The following is a 19,112-nucleotide window of genomic DNA, read 5'->3' on the forward strand; positions in this document are numbered from 1 at the left end:
CAATGGCTGCACAAGTGGCCATGAGTTCCACAGGTCAGTTTCAGCCCAGAGGCATTCTGGGGATTGTCGTCCTGGAGGAGGAGGGGAAGAGGATGTCTTGGACCCCCTGCCATTAACTTCCCGGGGTCAGCTCAGTGCAGTTGGTGCCGTGGGTTCTGATCTCCAGAGGGTTCGGCGTTGTCCAGTGATGGGGGGAGGGGGCAGGGGGGTGATTCTGGGGATCCCAGAAGCAGGCCCCGCAGTGGGGGCAGGTGGGTGTTGTCCCCACTGCAGCCGTGTCACTCCCGCTCTCTCTAGGCCCAACTCTCCTTGATACTCTTCTAGGCCTCTCCGGCAGCCCAAAGGAGTCTGAAAGTCGGGGGAATGGCCCCCCAAGGATCATCCCTGAGCAGGGGGGCATCTCCAGCTGGCAGCCCTGCAGTCCAGCTGACTGCTCTGGCTGTTCGCAGCCCAGCAGCAAGGGGAAGATGTTAGAGTAGCCCCGAGGCTGCTCTGGATTGCACAAGGGGGTGGGACATGGCCCAGGACTATGGGGAATGCAAAGAGGGAGCCTAAAGTGGGGCATGGCGGGGGGCTTTTTTAACAGTTCTAGACAGAAAGTGAAGAATACGAGCTCTGAGTGCAACTCAGAGTGTGGGGTGGGGATTTGGGGGAGCTGGAGTGACTTCCCCCGCTCTGGAATTGGGCCAGAATCAGGCTCAAGACTCACACCCCCAACTGCAGAGGATCTTGACTGGGCCGGACTGGGCCAGCAGTTCTGATCCCCACTGTGTGTCACAGCCCAGCCCAGTGTGGGATCCACAGGCACTGAAATGAAACAAACATGTTTACCGCCTTGGCAGAGCTGCCGACAGGCCGGTCCCGAGGGCCCTGCGAGCCCCACGGCGGGAGGGAGGTTTCCATCCCAGGTGCTAGCAGGGTGGGGAGGATCGTGATGCTGCACACTGGGCCTGGGGACAGGGGGGTGGGCCTCTGGCCCCTCCCCCATTCCCCCCGCATATATAATAACAGATGGGGGCTGCGCTTGCCCCACCGAGATCAATGCACTTTACAGACATTACTCAGATCAGCTCCATGACTCTCACCCACCCCGGGGTGTTGGGGTCATTATCCCCCCTGTACAGAGGGGGAAACTGAGGCATGGAGGAGGGGAAAGATCTGGGAATAGAACTCAGGAGTCCTGACTCCCATCCCAGCCCTAGCTCTAACCACTAGGCCCCATTCCCCTCTCAGTGGCCAGACAGAGACCATTTGCGCATGTTGCCACCTAGCTGTCCTATGCCAACACCTCCCACACACACACTCCCAGCTGACCTGGCATCAGAACCCACCAGCCAAACACCAGAGTCAGAATGGACCGCATCGCCCGCTCATGGCAGGCAGGGAGCGCCTTGCCCCGTTCGGTGCCAGACCTCTCGACATCGCTCGACGCGGCCCACCCCGAACAGCCAGCTCCGCCCAGGCACCCCGAGGTGCAGTGGGGAGCTCAGAGCAGCTGTGCCCCCTCATTTCACCCTTTGCCACTCCCTCGCTTTCTGTCTCCACCAGCCTGCCATGCCCGACTCTGACAGTGCCCACCCCCCAGAGCCCCATTCACACACCCCACGCCCTGCAGCACCCGCCCCCTGCTCCACAGCCCCTGTGCACCCTAGAAAGTTCCCAGGGTGGGGGGGTTCATGGCCTTGGATGGGGGAGGGTCTCTCAAAGTGGGGGACACCTGGAAAACAGACTGGAGAGACCCCCGGATACCACAGCACCCCACCACAGGAGGGGATGCATGGGTGGGGTGACCCCAAACAGCACCCTCACCCCAAGGATGCCCACCAAACGTGGTCCCGGGGCCCAATGTCCCCATTTAAGCGTGGGGGGGGCAGGGAGGGGATCTATGGGAGGGCGGCACCCAGACAGACCCACACGGCTGTACTGCAGGGAGCATTAGCAGCGGGGGGAGGGGGTGGCACCCTGGATCCGTCAGGGCTCCTCCCCCGTCCGTGAGCCAGCAGGGGAGGGGGACCAGACACCCACAAAACCACAGCACCCCCTCCCATGCCAGGCGCGGGGTCCCAGCCCCCCTTACCTGGAGCCGTCGCCTGCGGATAATCCCCGAGTCGTCCATCTCCCCCCAGCCAGCAGGCCCCGGGCGCCCCCGAGCCAGCGATGGAGCCGAGGGAGGGGTGGTGGCTGCGGGGGGGGGGAAGCTGGCTGCGGGGGGGGAGCGAGGATCCTTCACTCGCGTCTCCTGCCACAAAACTTGGCAGCCACCAGGCCCCTGGCAGCGGCGGCGCCCGGCCCAGCTGCCCAGCGCGGGGGGGGGGGGCAGGGCGGGGCGGCTCAGGTGTGCCCCCCCCCACCACGCCCTGGGGGTCTCAGCCCCCCCGAGGCTTCGCGAGACGCCGCGCAGCCCTCCGCGGGGATCAGCCCAGGTGCGCCCCCGGCTCCATCCTCGCCAGCCGCCGCCGCCTGCGCCCGACCGCCCGGCCCCGGCGAGCTCCCGCTTCCCGCTTAGCTGGGGGGTCCCGGGGCCCCGGGGCCTCCCGCCCCCCCCATGCTGCCCCCGCCTGCCCGGCTCCCGGGGATGCAGCCGCCTCTGCGCGTCGCCGGCTCCGCTCCTGCGCGGCGGCGAGGGGGGGCCGAGATCCCGGCTGGGCGGCCCGGCCTCGCCAGCCCATGGCCCCCGGGGACGGGGGGCTGCTCTGCCCGGCTCCCCGCTGCTGCGGCAACCGCGGGACACCCCCCCTCCCCGCCCGGGGCCGGGGGTTTAACCCTTCCAGCCCCGCAGCCCCCAGGGCCCAGCTCCGCTGAGCTCCGCTTCAGCCCCTGCCCCCACCCCATGTGCCTCCCACCACCTGCTGCCCCCGTTCCCCTGTCACCCCCCACCATCCACTGCCCCATCAACCCGCTCCCCCAATGTGCCCCCCTGCCCACACACCCATGAGCCCCCCTGCGGCTGCCCCCCAACCCCACACGCCCCCATCACATCCACTGCTCCCTGCCCGTGTGCCCCCCGTACCACCCACTGCCCCCCCTTCCCTCAGACCCTGTCCCTAGAGTCCCCTTAACTCTGGCCCTCTCTCCATGCAATTTTCACACACACCCCTCCCATGCTGGCAATCCTGCGGCCTCTCCCTCTGCACCAGCCTGTTTCCCTCCCTCTACACTGTTGCAAGCACGAGTGTAGACAGCAGTCTGGGGGGGTTAGCTCCTGGGTTAGCGAGGGCCCAGCAGGGCTCGACGACCCCGGGGTTATTGTTGTTTGTATTGCGGAGTTTCCAATCTATATGGGCCCCCTTGGGCCAGGCAATGCACAAACCCCGACTGGGATCAGGCCCTCATTGGGCCGGGCACGGCACAGACGCCCACCCGAGATCAGGGCCCCCTATGAGAGACAGTCCCTCTCCTGAACAGCTCAATAACCCATGCAGCCAAAGGAAGAATTATTATCCCTGCTGTACAGAAAGGGAAACTGAGGCACGGAGTGATTAAGTGGCTCACCCATGGAGTCGGTGGTGGTGCTGGGAATAGAACCCAGGAGTCCTGGGTTCCCAGCCCCTTCCTCCCCTGGTGCAGGATGGGTCCCCATAGGACCCCAGGAAGCTCCAGGGGGCTGGGGGTGGGGAGCCAGGTCCTCCCAAGGCTAATTGCTTTTGGATTAAGGGCAGGATTAATTGTTAACCCTTTCCCTCCAGGAGTCCACAGCATCTGGTGCCCTGAGCTGGGCTGGCTGCATCAGCTGACAGCGCAGGGAACCTGGGGGGGCAGAAAGACTGACAGGGAGTCAGTAACGCTAGCTCAGCTCTTCCCAGCCCCCCTCCCCTGGCAGCTTCCTCCCACCCCTTCCCCCCCGCCCTTCCTCTGCAGCCCTCCCCCCTCCGGCCTCCTCCCCCTGCCTCTAAGCCCTTCCCCGAGGGGGCCTCCCCTTCCCCCCTCCTGCAGCCACCCCCTCTTCCCCCACCTCTCTCTCCTCCCCTCCCCCCCGTGGCCTCGCTCCCGGTCTCCACTTGCCTCGACCCCCCCTCCCGCCTGCCCGTCTCTCCCCTCCCCCGCCAGCCCTGACATATGTTAAGAGCCGGATGCATTATTGATCAGGCAGTGTCTGGTCCCGGGGGGCCGGGGCGGGGGGGCTGTCATTGCTCTTAGAAGAGCTGCCAAGCTGTTGCTTCTGCCCCCCTCCCCCACAACGGGGGCTCGTCCAGGAATTTCCACCTGGCTGGGGAAGGGGCGAGGGGGTCTGGGGTAAGGGGCTGGGGTCCCCAGTATTGGGCAGTTCTGGGGCTGGGTTAAGGGGCTGGGGGTCTGCATCATTGAGTAGTTGGGGGGCAGGGATAAGGGGCAAGGGGTCCCCAGCATCGGGCAGTTGTGGGGCTGGAATAAGGGGCTGGGGTTCCCCAGCATTGGGCAGTTGGGGGGCTGCGATAAGGGTCTGGGGTCCCCAGCACTGGGCAGTTGGGGGCCTGAATAAGGGGCTGGGGTTCCCCAGCATTGGGCAGTTGGGGGGCAGGGATAAGGGGCAGGGGGTCCCCAGCACTGGGCAGTTGGGGGCCTGAATAAGGGGCTGGGAGTCGCCAGCATTGGGCAGTTGGGGGGCTGGGATAAGGGTCTGGGGTCCCCAGCACTGGGCATTTGGGGGCCTGAATAAGGGGCTGGTGGTCTCCAGCATTGGGCAGTTGGGGGGCTGGAATAAGAGGCTGGGGGGTGAGTCCTTGGTGCCTGGCAGTGGGGAATTTGGGCTCTGGCGATGCCCAGAGGGGTCAGTTTCTGTGGGGAGGGGGAGCATAACCCTCCTGCTCATCCCCATTCCCCCCTCCCTCCCCAAGGCCTAGAAAAATCCAGGCTCCAGAGCTCATGGAGCTGTGTCCCCGGCCACGTCAGGGAAATGAGCAGGGATGAAATATTCATGGGGGCGACGGAGCGGTGTGGTGGGGGCTGCTCCAGGGGAGGCCGCTGGGCGCATGGCCTGGGGTGGGCAGGGGGGTGCTCCTGGGGAGGGGGGCTCTGCTCAATGGCGGTCTGGCTCTGGTCTGCCCCCTTTCCCCCTGCCCCATGTTCTGAATTCACAAACCACACTGCAGAGGAGGTTGCTGCTTCAGGATGGGGCTCAGTAGGGGGCGCTCTCCCCGGGCAGTCAGGGCTGACCCCAGTTCGGCACTAGGGGGCGCTGGGCTGCAGGGAGCAGGGTGGGGGCTCAGCAGGGGGCGCTCTGCCCTGGCAGTCAGGGCTGACCCCAGTTCGGCACTAGGGGGCGCTGAGCTGCAGGGAGCAGGGTGGGGGCTCAGTAGGGGGCGCTCTCCCCGGGCAGTCAGGGCTGACCCCAGTGCGGCACTAGGGGGCGCTGGGCTGCAGGGAGTTGCTGCATTTCAGAGGAGCTGTAAAGCGGAGGGCCTGGCCCGTAACAATCCCCTGGTAGTTTTTGTAAGCCAGGGAGATTTGCAAAGGTGGGTCGCCTGCTGCCGGGGGGGTTGGAGACCATGGGACTCTCATCGTCAAGTAGATCCATCAACATGGGGCCTGGGTTCTGGGGAGACGCAAGCCCGGGGTGACTCTGGTCTCCGCGGCGATTGGCGCAGGCAGCTGTCGGGGGTGACGGGTGGCGTCTGGTCTCCAGGGCAGTTCGTGGCTTGGGCCAGCGCCCGGCCCCGTCCTGCACCAGCCTCAGCACGGACGGCCAGGCAGCATCGGGTCGATAGGCTGGGCCAGCGCCGTAACTGCACTTGATGGGCGGCCAGGGCGATCCACAGCCTAATGGGGCAGTTAAAGGAAATCAATAGCTAGGGCTGGGCCCAGCCGGCAGAGCAGGGCCTGGAGGCGGGTGTCTGTGTGTGGGTGTGGGGGGGTGTTGCCTGCAGGGGCAGGTGTCTGACTGGTGGCGGGGAGTGTGGGCGCGTGAAGCTGTGTTTGTGTGCACTGGTGTGTGACGAGGGAGTGGCCGTGGTGTGCGGTAACGGATGGTGTGCAGGGAGCCACAGAGAGGGAGAGAGAAACGGGGCCACTGATGCAGAAGGCCCAATCTCGGAGTCTTGGAGGCCATGGGCCTGCCCCCCGGAACCACGTGGGCCCAGTAACAGGGTCACTTCCAGAAGACCGGTTACCGGATGGGGCAGAGAGCAGACCTGGGCCAGGGTGCACGGCGAGCGTGCGAGCCTGGCGTGCGAGCCTGGGTGACGCGTGTTCCCACCCGGACGCGGGCAGTGGCAGGGTTAGCTTGGGAGGAGGCCGCCACAGCCCAGAACTCTGCCCGGGGTGATGGAGAGGGAGGGCCTGGGACAGGCAGAGGAGGGAGAGGCATGTAACACGCTCACACCCACACACACAGTTGCAGCCAGTCACAGCGGCGGGACATGCCCTGCTCTGGACCCTGCGCTGTCCATGGTGCTGGTGCTGAAGGACGGGGGCTGGGAGCGATACAAGGGCCGGACTCCTGGGTTCTCTCGCCTCCCCCGGGCTGCCGGGGTGGAAAGACCCCACCGCGCTGTGTTTCTGGGCCCGGGGGTGCGAACAGCGGAGCCGCTCAGAGCCCGGACCTCCCCCCACCCCCGCTGGGCCCCTTCCAGACACAGCACTTTAAGAATCATCCCTGGGGACACGTGAAATATTGGTGGGCCCCACAGAAATGCCGCGGGGCTCTGTCGCTCTCTAGTGGCCAGTCCCTGTACTACAGCCTGGGGGACCGGGGTTCTCTGACACTTCTGCTTCAAGAACTTCTGTTCAGTCCCCACGGCGAGCGCAAGGGACGGGGAGGGAGGCAGGACTCCTGGGTTCTATTTCTGGCTCTGGGAGGGGAGGGGGGTCCTAGTGGCTTAAAGCAAGGGCGGGGCTGGGCCGCGGGAGAAGGCAGCCCATGAACCCAGCTTTTGCCTGCTCGCTGACAATCCAGAACAGGTGAAGGCCCTTGCCTTGGGCCCACGCCCTCAGGTGCTGGCCCCAGCCAGATGGCAGAAGCTGGTCTAATTCCCCTACCCACAGCGGCCCCTAACCCCTACCTGCTAATCCCATCCGGCGCTTAGTGGAGGTCAATTCCCTGCCGGGAGCACTGAGGTCACAGCAGTGAAGACACCTGTCTGGAGCAAGCCAGGCAGAGCCCCGGTCCCCAGGGCATGGGCCAACCCTGCGGCCATGGAGGACAGAAGGAGCAATTTCCCCCAGCCTATGCCAAACAGCCGTTGGCAAAGCCCTGGTAATACCATGCAGTTTGCTAGCCCTGCCCAGCTATGGATCCCATTGGGGAAACTGAGGCATGGAGCAAGGGCATGAGACTCAGACTCACTGTGACTCAGCCCTGAAGCAGAACCTGGGAAACCTGGTTTTGTGTTCCTCTGTCCCTACCACTAGACTCCACTCCGCTCCCAGAGCTCAGCAGAGAACCCAGGAGTCCTGACTCCCAGCCTCCCCTGCTCTAACCACTAGACTCCACTCTCTTATCCGATCTCATAATTGAACCCAGGAGACTTGAGTCCCTCTCCCTGACTCAGAGCAGACCCCAGGAACCTGCCTCCCAGTCCCATGTGTTCTCGAGTCCCACTTTCACCCCCAACACAAGAGCCATTTAACCCACCCGTAACGTGGGGGGATGCGGCTCCTGCCCTATCTCAGGTGTAGTGGCCATGTCCCCAGAGCTGCCCTGGGGACCCCTGAAGTGCAGTCTGGGATTGTTCCGTCATGGCACATGTAGGACACAACTCCTGCCCCCGCCATGGGCACCCCAGAGCCTGGCACCCACCAGAGCACGCAGCCCACTAGGTGGCAGTAGTGATCCGCAGCCAGGGCCCCCCAGTGCCCGGCAGCTCCCAGAAAGGCCACTGGGCTCAAGGCCACAGGGGGCTTTAGCCATGCCCCTGCCAGAGCTTGAGCAGGACACAGGAGTCCTGACTCTCATCCCAGCACCCCCATCCCACCCCACCCCACCCCACTCTAACCACTAGACCTCACGCCCCTCCCAGAGCCAGGAGTCCCCATGTGGTGGGGTGAGGGTTAGTGCATTGAACCAAAAGGCTCTTCCAAAACCATTGTGGCCCAGTGGCTCGGACTGGGGCAGTGTGACGAAGTGGGCCTGTTCTTAATGTGTTCTCCGAATATTGTGGGGGTGCCTCAGTTTCCCCTATGCAGTTCTTAAGTATCTAGGTGGTGGGGTAAGGGTGTATGATCATTGCAGAGCCCTAGAGGGCCGGTGTGTGCAGGGGGTCTGGACACAGAGAATGGCCGACACCCTGTTTCCTGGCAACTGATGGCCTGGGCCCTTCCCCCCCTGCAAGGTGAAAGCTGAAGGGTTGGAGAACAAAGGAATCAGGTGACCACCTGGCCCAGGAAAGGAACAAAGCCCAGGGGAGGAGGGGCTGGAGGGGGTTTTCAGTTTGGGGCTGGCTGGGACATGGAGTGAAGGGCAGACGTGGTTGTCTGGCTCACTGCCCCCAAAATGGACCCGGCTGAGGGGTCCCGTTCTCTGCACCTACAAGCTCTGTGTTAGACCATGTCCCTGTCATCTAATAAACCTTCTGTTTTACTGGCTGGCTGAGAGTCCCGTCTGATTGCGGAGCTGGGGGGCAGGACCCTCTGGCTTCCCCAGGAGCCCCGCCTGAGTGGACTCACTGGGGGGAAGCGCACGGAGGGGCAGAGGATGCTGAATGCTCCGAGGTCAGACCCAGGAAGGTGGAAGCTGGGTGAGCTGTGTGTCCTGAAGACAGGCTGCTCCCAGAAAGGCGACTGCCCCAGAGTCCTGACTGGCTTCATGGGGAGCAGTTCCAGAGCATCGCCCAGGGACTCCGTGACAGGCAGGTTCTGGCTTTGTAAGTTACGCAGCTCGGGCTGCAAGGTCCCACCCTGGGGCTGGGGCTGTCCGTCCGTCTGTCTGTGCTGATCCCTGACTCGTCCCCCCTGGAGACTCCCTTGCAAATCAGACTCCATGGCTGGAAGGCAGCTCCTCGGGTGGGCCATGCAGCCCCCAGTGATCCCCGGGGGACCCGAAAAGACAAGGGGGAGTTAATCACCATTACAAGGGCAGAAGGAACCCAGAGATCACCTCATGTGGTGTGTGTGCGGGGAGTAAGATGGGGGTCTCAGGGTCCCCTACTTCCCTGGATGCACTGGTGGAGGGCATTCCCCTTCCGTCTGTGCCAGGGTGGCCCATGCCCCAGGCACATGGGGAAGGAGATTGTGGCAGTGAGAAAGCCCTGTGTGCCTGTCTCCAGGATGCCTCCCTAACCAGCACCCCCTGCTGGTTCAGTTGGATACAGGCTGGCATTTCACTGTTAAATAGCCGCCATGCCCCACCCCAGAGACAGCTGCATCACAGCACTGGCTGAGAAACCCCTGTATAAACGGGCCCCCGCACCCACCCCAGAGGTGGCTGCATCTCAGCGCCAGGCGAATAAGCTGCGTCCTGCCCGACCACCGGGGGGAGCGCAAGACATTGGCTTTAGGGGGCTCCCACGGAAAGAGTCGCTCGCCATTACCCGTGCAACGTTCCCAGCTGGAGGGATTCATGCTTCAAACACTGGCCCGAGCCCGGCCCCTCCCGCGCACGCTGGGTCATGTCCCCGCCTGGGGCAGTTTTTGGCCCTGGGGAAAAACCTGATGGAAGCTTCCCCCGGATTTGCCTTGTTAATTTACATCAGCTGACCACGTCCCTCCCTGGGCCCGGCCCAGAGCAGGCCCCAGACGATGTGATGTGGGAGGAAGGAGCGGGAGAGACAGAGCGCCCCCCACAGCCCCTCCCGGGCGTACACCAGTGTGACGCGGGCAACTCCGGATTCACCCCAGCGCCGCTCCGGCGGGCGAGCGGCTGCTGCAGGGATTTGCTTTGCAGCAGCCGGAGCAGGAGGAGGCGAGCTGAGGCGCCGCTCCCCTGCCCAGCGGCGGCAGTGGGGTGGAAGAAGGGGGGAGATCGCCCCCCCGGTCACCCAGGCAAGACCCCCCAATCCAGCAGCCAGCCCAGGTAGGCACAAGGGGTGGGGTGGGGTGGGGAGGGTCGATTTCCCCCCTGGTTTATTATAGCAGGCGCGGGGGGCGGGGTCTGGTGGCCCAGTTCCACCCTCCTGCAGCCACTAGGGAAAAGGGGGTGCGGGGGTCCCCCATCCCCTGGCGGTAACACATCCACTCTGGGGCGCTGCAGACGCAGAGGAGCCCGACGCCCCCAATCCTGCGGGCTTGGTTCTGCCCCTGAGAGTCGCCCGTGGCCGGGGGGGCTGGGAAGTGGAGATGGGGGGCTCCACCCCCCATAGAAATCCCAGCGGCTGCTGTGCGGGTGGGGGGTTATCACATCAGAACATGGGGCTATAAGGGGGGCTCCTGGGTCACGGAGTTCAGCTCCTTGCTAGCGCAGGCCGCCCCTATAACTTGGGGGGGGCACGGCTTGGGTGGGGGAGGGAGAGAATCAGGCACACGGAGTGAGAACCGGACTCTGTCCCTCCCGTGGGTCGCAAGTTTGAAATCACCTGAAGAACTATTCACTCCACCCCCCCTCCTCGATTCACTCCGCCCCCCCCCCATCTACCCCTCCCCCGGCAGCCGGGCTCCCTCCCCACCCGGGTCAAAGCCAGACGGGTCCAGAGCAGGAGAAGGAAAACCTCGCCCCGGCGGAAGAGCTGCCGGGTAAATCAAAGCAGCGGAGAGTTTGGGGTGAGTGGGGGGGGGCAGGGGAGAAGGTCCTGCCCCATCGAGGGGTGGTGGCTTTGATTTTATTGGGGGGAGAAAGCGTGATTTCAGGGCTATGGAAATCGTGACTTGGGGGGGAGGTTAAGGAGCTGGCTGGGGTGTCAGGACTCCTGGGTTCAGAGCCCTGTTCTAGCACAGGGTTCCCCTGGGAGCTGGGACCAGTCACTTTAATTTCTCCCTGCCTCAGTTTCCTTCCTCTATAACCCCCCCACCACCGCCACTCAGCTCCCCGGCAGTGCCCCAGTTCTCAGCCAGGGGTCCGGGGAGCCCTGCCAGGTTTATAACAGGGGACATGAAACTGGCCCAGTCAGTACACAGGACAATGCTTTGTTTCTACCGCTGGACAGACTAGCCACGGAAATGGAAGCAGGATATTTCTGTCCCAGTGGATTGATTTTACCACCATCTGGTTAAAAGGAGAAAGTCGGCAGTTGCTCAGTAATGGTCTGGCTGGGGCACTTGTATTCTGATGTCTGATTCTGTAAGCAAGTGGTTTTTAGGTGAGGTGAAACTTGGGGTACGCGAGGCCAATCAGGCTCCTGAAAGGGGGCGGGTGGTCTGGAAAGGCCGGGAGCGGCTGCCGTAGGGCACCTTGAGTGCTGAGAGGGCTGCAGAAAGGCATTTGACACATGAGGAAAGGGGGGCACGGAGTAGGGAAATGACTCCCCAAAAGTCGTGCAGCACAGCTCGGCAGGGAACCCAGGCGTCCTGACTTCCAGTTCCCCCTGCTCTAACCCACCAGGTCCCACTCCCCACCCAGAACTGGAAATAGAACTGACTGCCAGCCCCACCCCCTTCAAATGCAACCAAGATGCCTGCAAAGTGCTTGGTTCACAATTGCACAGTGGGGACGAGCGGCCTAGGGGGTAGCAGGGCTGAACAGGGGCTGGTGTTACAGTGGGTCACAAACTGACTATGAGTCAACAGCCGGAAGTGGTTCCAGTTGCAAAGGTGGCGAGCACCCTCCGGGGTGCGTTAGCGAGACACGGGGGGGGGTGTCACTGTCTGGCTCTGCTCAGCCCCCGTGAGTCCTGGGCCCACTTCAGGGCGCCGCATTCTAGGAGTCCTGCTTGTTGGTCCTCTGCTCTAACCACTAGACCTCCCTCCCCTTGCAGAGCAGGGGATAGAATCCAGGCCTCCTGCTTCCACTCTTTGCACCCCGCTGCAGCCGGGGCACAATCAGCCGCTGGAGCCTGTCGAAAGGCTGCTCTAGATTGAGCGGTTTGATCTATGGTCCTTGGGGCCGTGTGAGCATGGTGCTGCCTGGGTGAGGGGGCTCCTCAGGGGGGCTCAGATGGGATTGCTGCCCCAGATCAGACCTGGGCCCATCCAGCCCCTTACCCTATCAATTGCAGGGCCCAAGTCCAGCTGCTTCATAGGAAGGTGCAAGAAATGCCCTAGTAGATGATCCGGGAGTAACCTGCCGGGGGCGGGGGGGGGGGCGGGGAAATGGTCCCTCCAGCCCCAGGTGGAGAAATTGTCTCTACATAGTCACATGCAACTTGCCTGGCCCCCACTGGCTCCCAGCAGGACCTGGGGGGTGGGGGAGACAGGAAGGAGGGAGGCTGTTAGCTCTCAATAGCACCTGCTGGCTCTCCTCCTTTGCTCTCCTGGCCCCCAGCTCTAACCACTAAACCATTCCCCCTTCCCGAGCTGGGGATAGAACCCAGGAGTCCTGACTCACAGCCCTGCCCCTCCTCACTCTAACTACTAGACACCACTCCTCACTGGGACTAGCAGTCAGGAGTCCTGGCTCCTGGGGTCAATCCTTTGATTGCCTTGTGCCTCAGTTTCCCCCATCTGACTGGGGATAATGATCCTTCCTTGGTCTAGTTAGACTGAGATCAGCTTGGGGCAGGGACTGCCTCAGAGATGTCTGCAGCGCCCGGCACAATGGGGCCCTGATCGTGGGGGGGGGGGTCTCCAGGTGCTATCGTAATGCTGCTAATGCTAAGGCCGCACACACCATAATGGGACCCTGACTTGGCTGAAATTGTATCAGTTTAAAAAAACAGAACAAAACCAAAAGTGCCACCCGAGGGGTGTGTCAATAATTCCCGTTCACCGGCGGTTCCGGGGGTCAGGACAGGAGCAGAGAGATGCTGACTCCGGCACGGTGTGCAGTACGGCTCGGAGCCTCGTCCTCTTCCTGCAAGCCCCAGCTCCTGGGGGGGCGGGGGGGCACTCTGCTCCTGTTTGTTTTCCTCAAAAGCCAGAATCCAGCCCTCACGCTGCCAACGAAAAGCAGGAAAATGCAACTCCCCAAAGACTCAACCTACCCCCCCAGGTCAAAAAATGACTCCCTGGTTTTTCTAAATTTCTCGTGTTTTTTTTGGAGGGGGGGCGACACATTGCTGGGGCTGGTAACATGGCACCCCTCCCCCACCCATGCAGGCATTTGTCCTTCTGGGAAGGAAAACCAGTCCTTTCTGATGTGACTCAGAGCCAGGACTCCTGGGTTCTTTCCCGAGCTCTGGGATGAGGGGAGCAGGGTCTAGTGGTTAGAGCAGGGGGAGCTGGGGAGCCAGGTCTCCTGGGTTCCGTTTCCTGCTCTGGAATGAGGGGAGCGGGGTCTAGTGGTTACAGCAGGGGCTGGAAGCCAGGTTGGGTTTGGTCCCTAGCTGCACTTTTACCAGCTGCCCTTGGGGAGAGCAGGGAGTTGGGTTTCTCCTAGGCAAGCAACACGGGGTGTGTGTGGGGGGGGGGGGGGGGAAATCTGATCTCCCAGTGGGGAGGATGCTGCCAGAGCCAGGTGCCCCCCCCCCATACCTGTCTTGTCTAATTTCACCCCGTCGGCCTAATTCGCTGGGGAAGGCAGGATCTGGCTCTGTAAGTAGGAGTCACCTTGGGCCTTGGGGGCAGAAGCTGCCAAGTCCAACTTAGAGTCAGGTCTTTAATTCAAATCCAATTAGGGGGCATGGATCAGATGCACTGAGCCTCTCCCAAGGCACCTTCCCCAGCATGTGAGCCGCCCAGCTCCTTGCAGGGGATGAGGGTCTAACGTCACCCACAGGAATGAGCCCCTCTGCCAAGGAAGGATCTGAGGCTGGAACCCAGGAGTCCTGGCTCACAGCCTCCCCTGCTCCAACCCCTGATATAGTCTCCACTGGAAGTCAAGTAGACCCTGGAAAGATGCAGTTCATCCAGCATAGTGGGAATTACAGCAGAGATAGAGCCCAGGGGCTAGGGCAGCCAGTGAGAGCTTAGATGTGAGGACTGAGGCTGGTTGGATCCTTTCCTGGCCTAGGGGATGGTCTATGGTTACTGGGGAAATTCTGGTCAGTCACTGTGATGCTCCAGGGCACTGATCACTGCAGGGGTCAGGAAGGACTCTGTGCAGCTTCCCAGCCAGCCCAGTGCCAGAGGGCAAAGCGGCTGGGGGTCAACGACTGACTGTCCCTGCTGAGCGTCAGCAGCCCCCAGTCTCCAGCCCTGTGGGTGCTGAATAATGCCCAAAGGAGCCGTGCCAGAGGGGACTTGGGCTGTCAGAGAGACCCAGATGGGGCAGGGGGTGGGGAGGTAGAGAGAGACAGCACTGTACACTGCCTCCCCCCCTCCCTGGACTCAGTATTACCCCTGCCCTTCCCCAAGCCAAGCTGGTCCCAGAGTGGGGACCTCCCAACCCCCACAGCCAGCCTTACTGTCCCCCCCACCGTCCCCAACCCATCCCCCTCCTAACCCCACTCCCACCCCCCAGGGCAGGCCGGTCTGTCCGGTTCAGGGGCAGGCTACCGGGGGAGCCCCCAGTCTTTCCCTTCTGACCAACCCCCCCTGCTTTGATTCTGTTCCCAGGTGCCATGAGTGGTGGGGGCAGCGTGTGGGCACTGGCCATCGGCTGGGTGCTGGCCATGCTGTGCGGAGGCGCTGGGGGCCTGGACAGCCGCTGCCTGGCTGGAGGGAAGCACAAGGTGGCCCCTAGCCCCGAGGGGCAGCTGGGCGTTTGCCAGCTCTACGCTGCCAGTGAGTGATGGGCATGGGGTGGCCTGGGATGGGGTGGGGTGTGCAGCGGGTAGGCCACAAAATCCGAGGTTTGGGGAGGACGAAACTGGGTCAGAGCAGGTGGGTTCTCCAGTCCCAGCCCCCCTGCTCTAACCACTAGACCCCACTCCCCTCCCAGAGCTGGGGCTAGAAGACCTGACTCCACAGCCCACCCCTCGCTCTATCCACTAGACCCCAGTGAGCAGTAGCTTTGCCCCCGTGTTGCTGGGGATCCCTGTGCTTTGGAGAACGAGAAGGGCCCAGCACCCCTCACATGCCAGGCCCTGCCCTGGGGAGCCGGGTCAGTGGGGGGTCAGGGCCCTGGGTGAGGAGTCAAGGGTGGCGCTGATGGACGGTCTCTTCCCAGACGCCTGCTGCTCCCCCAAAGTGGCCCAGGAGATCTCCAGCGCCCCACTCGCCAAGGTCAATGACATCTCCTGGAATCGCTGCAGGAGCCTCAGCCCCAGGTAGGACTGCCTGACCCCGCCCTCTGCCTGCCTCGGCTGTGAGCTTCCCCGCAGCAGTGCCCTGCTAGCACCCAGCTATCCCCCAGCTGTGAGCTTCCCTGCAGCAGTGCCATGCCCATGTCTTGTTTCCCCTGACTCTGAGCTTCCCCGCAGCAGTGCCCTGGTGGTGGATGATGACACACACTCAGTTTGAAATTCTAGCCTAGAAGCCGAGGGTTACACAAAGACCTAAGTTATAGCCCAACCTAAACAGATGGGACCAGCAGGGCAGAGCGCCCCCTAGTGCCCCCGCCCCACTCCCTGCAGCACAGTGCCCCCTAGTGCCGCCCTGGGGCATTGGGGCCAGCGCTGCCTGCTTGGGGGATAGCGCCCCCTAGTGCCGCCCTGGGGCATTGGGGCCAGCGCTGTCTGCTTGGGGGATAGCGCCCCCTAGTGCCGCCCTGGGGCATTGGGGCCAGCGCTGTCTGCTTGGGGGATAGCGCCCCCTAGTGCCGCCCTGGGGCATTGGGGCCAGCGCTGCCTGCTTGGGGGATAGCGCCCCCTGCTGAGCCCCTGCCCCACTCCCTGCAGCATCCTGCCAGTGCGCGGCTCAAGGTGCAACCACTGTGGGCCTCCCCACTCTAATGCCCCCTCTCCCCGCTCTCCCTCCCCAGGTGCAAGCGCTACCTCCAGAGGGTTGAATGCTTCTACCGCTGCTCCCCCAGCGCCGCCCGCTGGCCCCACCCCCAGCGCCCCACAGCTGTCCTGGAGGTGCCCCTCTGCCTGAGCTTCTGTGAGGCGTGGTAAGTCAATGCACCTTCCTGGCCGGGTTAGAGCAGAGGGGGCTGGGAACTGGGACTCCTGGGTTCTATCCCTGGCTCTGGGAGGGGAGTGGGGCCCAGCGGTTAGAAGGGAGGGGGAGCCAGGACCCCTGGGTCTATCCCTGGCTCTGGGAGGGAAGCAGGGTCTAGTGGTTGGTAGGGGGAGGGGCTGGGAGCCAGGCTATTCCTAGGGAGGGTGTGAATTCACCTGTGACTCCAGGCAGCAATGGCCAAGGGGAAAAGAGAATCCAGGCCCCATGACAAGCTCCAGGATGGGCTGGTCGGAAGGTCTCTCCCACCTGTGGGGAACTGCCCCTTTAATGCAGCCCAATGGACTGGTGGAACTCCCTGCTGCAAGGAGCTGGAGTGCAGCAGCAAAGCTGGGCTACTGGGCTGGATGGACCCTGGGGTCTGATGTGGGGCAATACAGGGATAGATTGGCCCTGGAACACCCCAGCTGAACAGCCCCGTAGTCTGTCTCAATTCTCCTGTTCCCCCTTCTCACCCCTCCCCCCCCACCAGGTATGAAGCCTGCAAGGATGACCTGACTTGTGCCCGCAACTGGGTGAGTGACTGGCAGTGGGGTCCCCAGGGAAACAACTGCAGCCGGGACTGTGTGCCCTACAGCCAGGTGAGGGGGCTCTGCTGCTGGGGGAGGGGGTTGGCTCAGCCCTGCTGGGGGAAGGCCGGGGGGGGGGAAGTGGGGGACTGGGACTCCGTGGCTGAGCTGCCCTGCTCAGGCTGCTGGGTTGGCACCAACTGGGCAGGGCGGATTCTGTAGCACAGACACCTCAGAGCTGGGCTGAGACCCGTCCAACTCCTGGCATGCAATGGGACACGGGGCCTCTCCCCTCTAGAGGGCGCCGGCGCCGATCCAGCCCCAGGGCGGGGTGCTGCCTGGCTCAGAGGGACAAACCCGCAGGGTGCTGTCCTACTTGGGATGGATAGAGGGGGCTGGGTGAATTGGGCGGGGGGATAGAGATCCCCACTCCTGATCCCCATGTGCCCACAGCCTGGGCAGCAGCTCAGGGGGCTGGGGGGGGAGCTGCCAGCAGCTGGCACCACCCCAGCCATCGCCAGGAGATCTCCCCGCGCCCAGCCCAACAGGCTGCTGCCTTGGCCCACATGCGGCTCCCAGACACTGAGCCAGCTAGTGCCTGCCGGGGGCAGCAAAGCTGCAAACGCTGGCAGGGCCCCCTGCCTGGCAGCCCCCACCACAAAGGGGGTGCCCATCAGGCCCAGCACCTGTACTTGGGGACGGAGAATGAGCGTCCCTGCCCTCTCTGTGCTCCGAGACTGGCAGAGGGATTTGGTCTGAGACTCAACCTGTCCTCCCCCTGCCCTGGATCCGAGTGGCACCCCCTAGAGGGGAAAGGCCCCATGCCCCATTCCCCACCCCCCTGAGCCAGCCAGTTCCCCTGCCCTGGGGCTGGATTGGAGCCAGCGCCCCCTAGAGGGGAAAGGCCCCAGGTCTCACCCCCTAACCTCTCCCCTCTCTCTGCCCCCCAGATGTACCGGGATGGCAGGGAGCTCTGCGAGAACATCTGGGGCGACTCCTTCGTGGCCGCCCAGGAGCCCTGCCCCTGCCTGAGCCTGACAGGCTCCGACACCGACCCGTTGCCCGAGGACGGGGACAGCTCGGAGGAGCCTGACTCCACCAAAGCCGGCAGCCCCCGGGGGCCCTGCCCGGCCAGCGGCCTCCTCCGGCACGGCCTGCGCAAGCGCTCAGTCTTCATGGAGGACGTGGAGGGGAGCGGGAGCGGCTCTAGAGCCGCTGGCCCCTCCCACCCCAGCTCCCCCACTCCCTAGGAGAGCTCCTCCCACACCAGGTGTTGGGGGGGGGGGCGGGAAATGCTTGTAATCTATGCAAACCCCTGACTGTCCCCCCCACGCAAACTGTGACTGCTTCTCTAGCTCCTCTTGCACCCCATCCAGCCACCTACAGGAGGGGGGGACCCACATAGCCCTCCTCCCACCGCAGCCATAGGGCCTAGCTCAAAGGGGTGTTAGCTTCCGACTCCCCAAGCACCCAACTTCCCAGAGAGGGCATCCCTGCTCGCCACCAGCTCCCCCCATGCCCCAGTCACATAGGGATGCAGCTGTATTATCCTCTTGCTATACTACAGGGGGGAAACTGAGGCACAGAGTGGGGACACCTGAGAGTAACTCAGTGTAGTGGCTCGGCTCTCTCGTGCAGGCCAGGACCTGGAGTGGCTGCTGGCCAAAGGCTCAGGGGCAAGGGAGGATGGTGCGCAGGTTCCAGGTTGACACCCCCCACCAACGGGGATCAACCCCTTGACACGGAGGAGCTGATGATAAGCCAGGTCCATTTGCTTCATGCTGGGCCGACTCCTTAACTGCTCTACGAGAGTCAGACAGCAGGGGGTGACAAAGAGCCCACTGACACCATGGGGGCAGCAGAGGGCGCTCTCCCCACTAGTCACTGCTGACCCCAATGCCAGGCTCGGGGACACTCTGTAGGGGCCCCCCTCTGTCGATTCCACTCAGCCCAAGCAACAGCGTTTGCACCTAGCCTGCACGCTAAAGCTTGTTGCAACCCCTCACACGCTAGTGTAGACAGAACCTGCCATGTCTTTGCTGCGGCTAGCGGGCGGGAATTTAGCTGGGCAGGGTGACCGCATGCCCACCCAGGACAGCGCTAGGGGACGCTGGGCTGCGAGGTGGGGGCTCTCTCCCCGAGCAGTCTGTGCTGACCTCAGGGCCCCAGCACAGCAGTAGGGGGCGCTGTGCAGACAGATTGGTGGGGCAAACCATGGACACTCATTCCACACTGCAAGAGCCCAGGGAGCCAGAGGCTTCTGTCTCAAAGCAAGGATCTGCCCCCCCTGCAGGGGGAGAAGGGGAATCGGCGGTGTAGGGGGAAGATCGTGCCAGTGTTTTAAGCCAGCCCCCCCTCAAAGCAGCCCCAAACCTTCTGAAATATACCCCACCCCTGGACTCAACCCCCTTGCTCTGAGCATCAGTTCCCACGGGGCCACCCCTGCCCCTTACTTGTCCATTTGCTCCCCAGACCTGGGATTACAAGGGAAAAATGCTGTTTGAAAAGCAGATGAAACTGTGGAAAGAAATAAACTAAAATAAAAACCTTTCAAATTTGGTCCATGGGATTTTTTTGGCCCCTCCCCTTTTTTCTAGTCAACTCCACCGCAGAGGTGGCTGCAGGGCTCAGGGACACAGCGGGACACACCGCATTGGGGGCGGA

General features: G+C 63.2%; 2 protein-coding genes across 2 annotated transcripts in view; one reads left to right on the forward strand and one right to left on the reverse strand.

Annotated features, from left to right (window-relative positions):
• The window catches only part of MAST1 (microtubule associated serine/threonine kinase 1), a 43,490-nt gene extending 41,159 nt beyond the window's left edge, over positions 1-2,331 (reverse strand). Inside the window, exon 1 of the mRNA XM_073318462.1 lies at positions 2,078-2,331. Within this exon, the coding sequence (XP_073174563.1) occupies positions 2,078-2,116 (39 nt within the window). The 5' untranslated portion in view covers positions 2,117-2,331. The remainder of the gene's footprint in view (positions 1-2,077) is intronic.
• An 8,179-nt stretch (positions 2,332-10,510) lies between these two features.
• RTBDN (retbindin) lies at positions 10,511-19,003 on the forward strand. Its single transcript, XM_073318539.1, has 6 exons — positions 10,511-10,608; positions 14,437-14,604; positions 14,990-15,089; positions 15,743-15,871; positions 16,412-16,520; positions 17,399-19,003. Exons 2-6 carry the CDS (start codon positions 14,442-14,444, stop codon positions 17,696-17,698), a joined length of 801 nt encoding a protein of 266 aa, XP_073174640.1. The 5' UTR covers positions 10,511-10,608; positions 14,437-14,441; the 3' UTR covers positions 17,699-19,003.
• Positions 19,004-19,112: the final 109 nt, after the last annotated feature.

Source organism: Lepidochelys kempii, chromosome 20 (assembly GCF_965140265.1).
Source record: "Lepidochelys kempii isolate rLepKem1 chromosome 20, rLepKem1.hap2, whole genome shotgun sequence".
Lineage (NCBI taxonomy): Eukaryota > Metazoa > Chordata > Testudines > Cheloniidae > Lepidochelys > Lepidochelys kempii.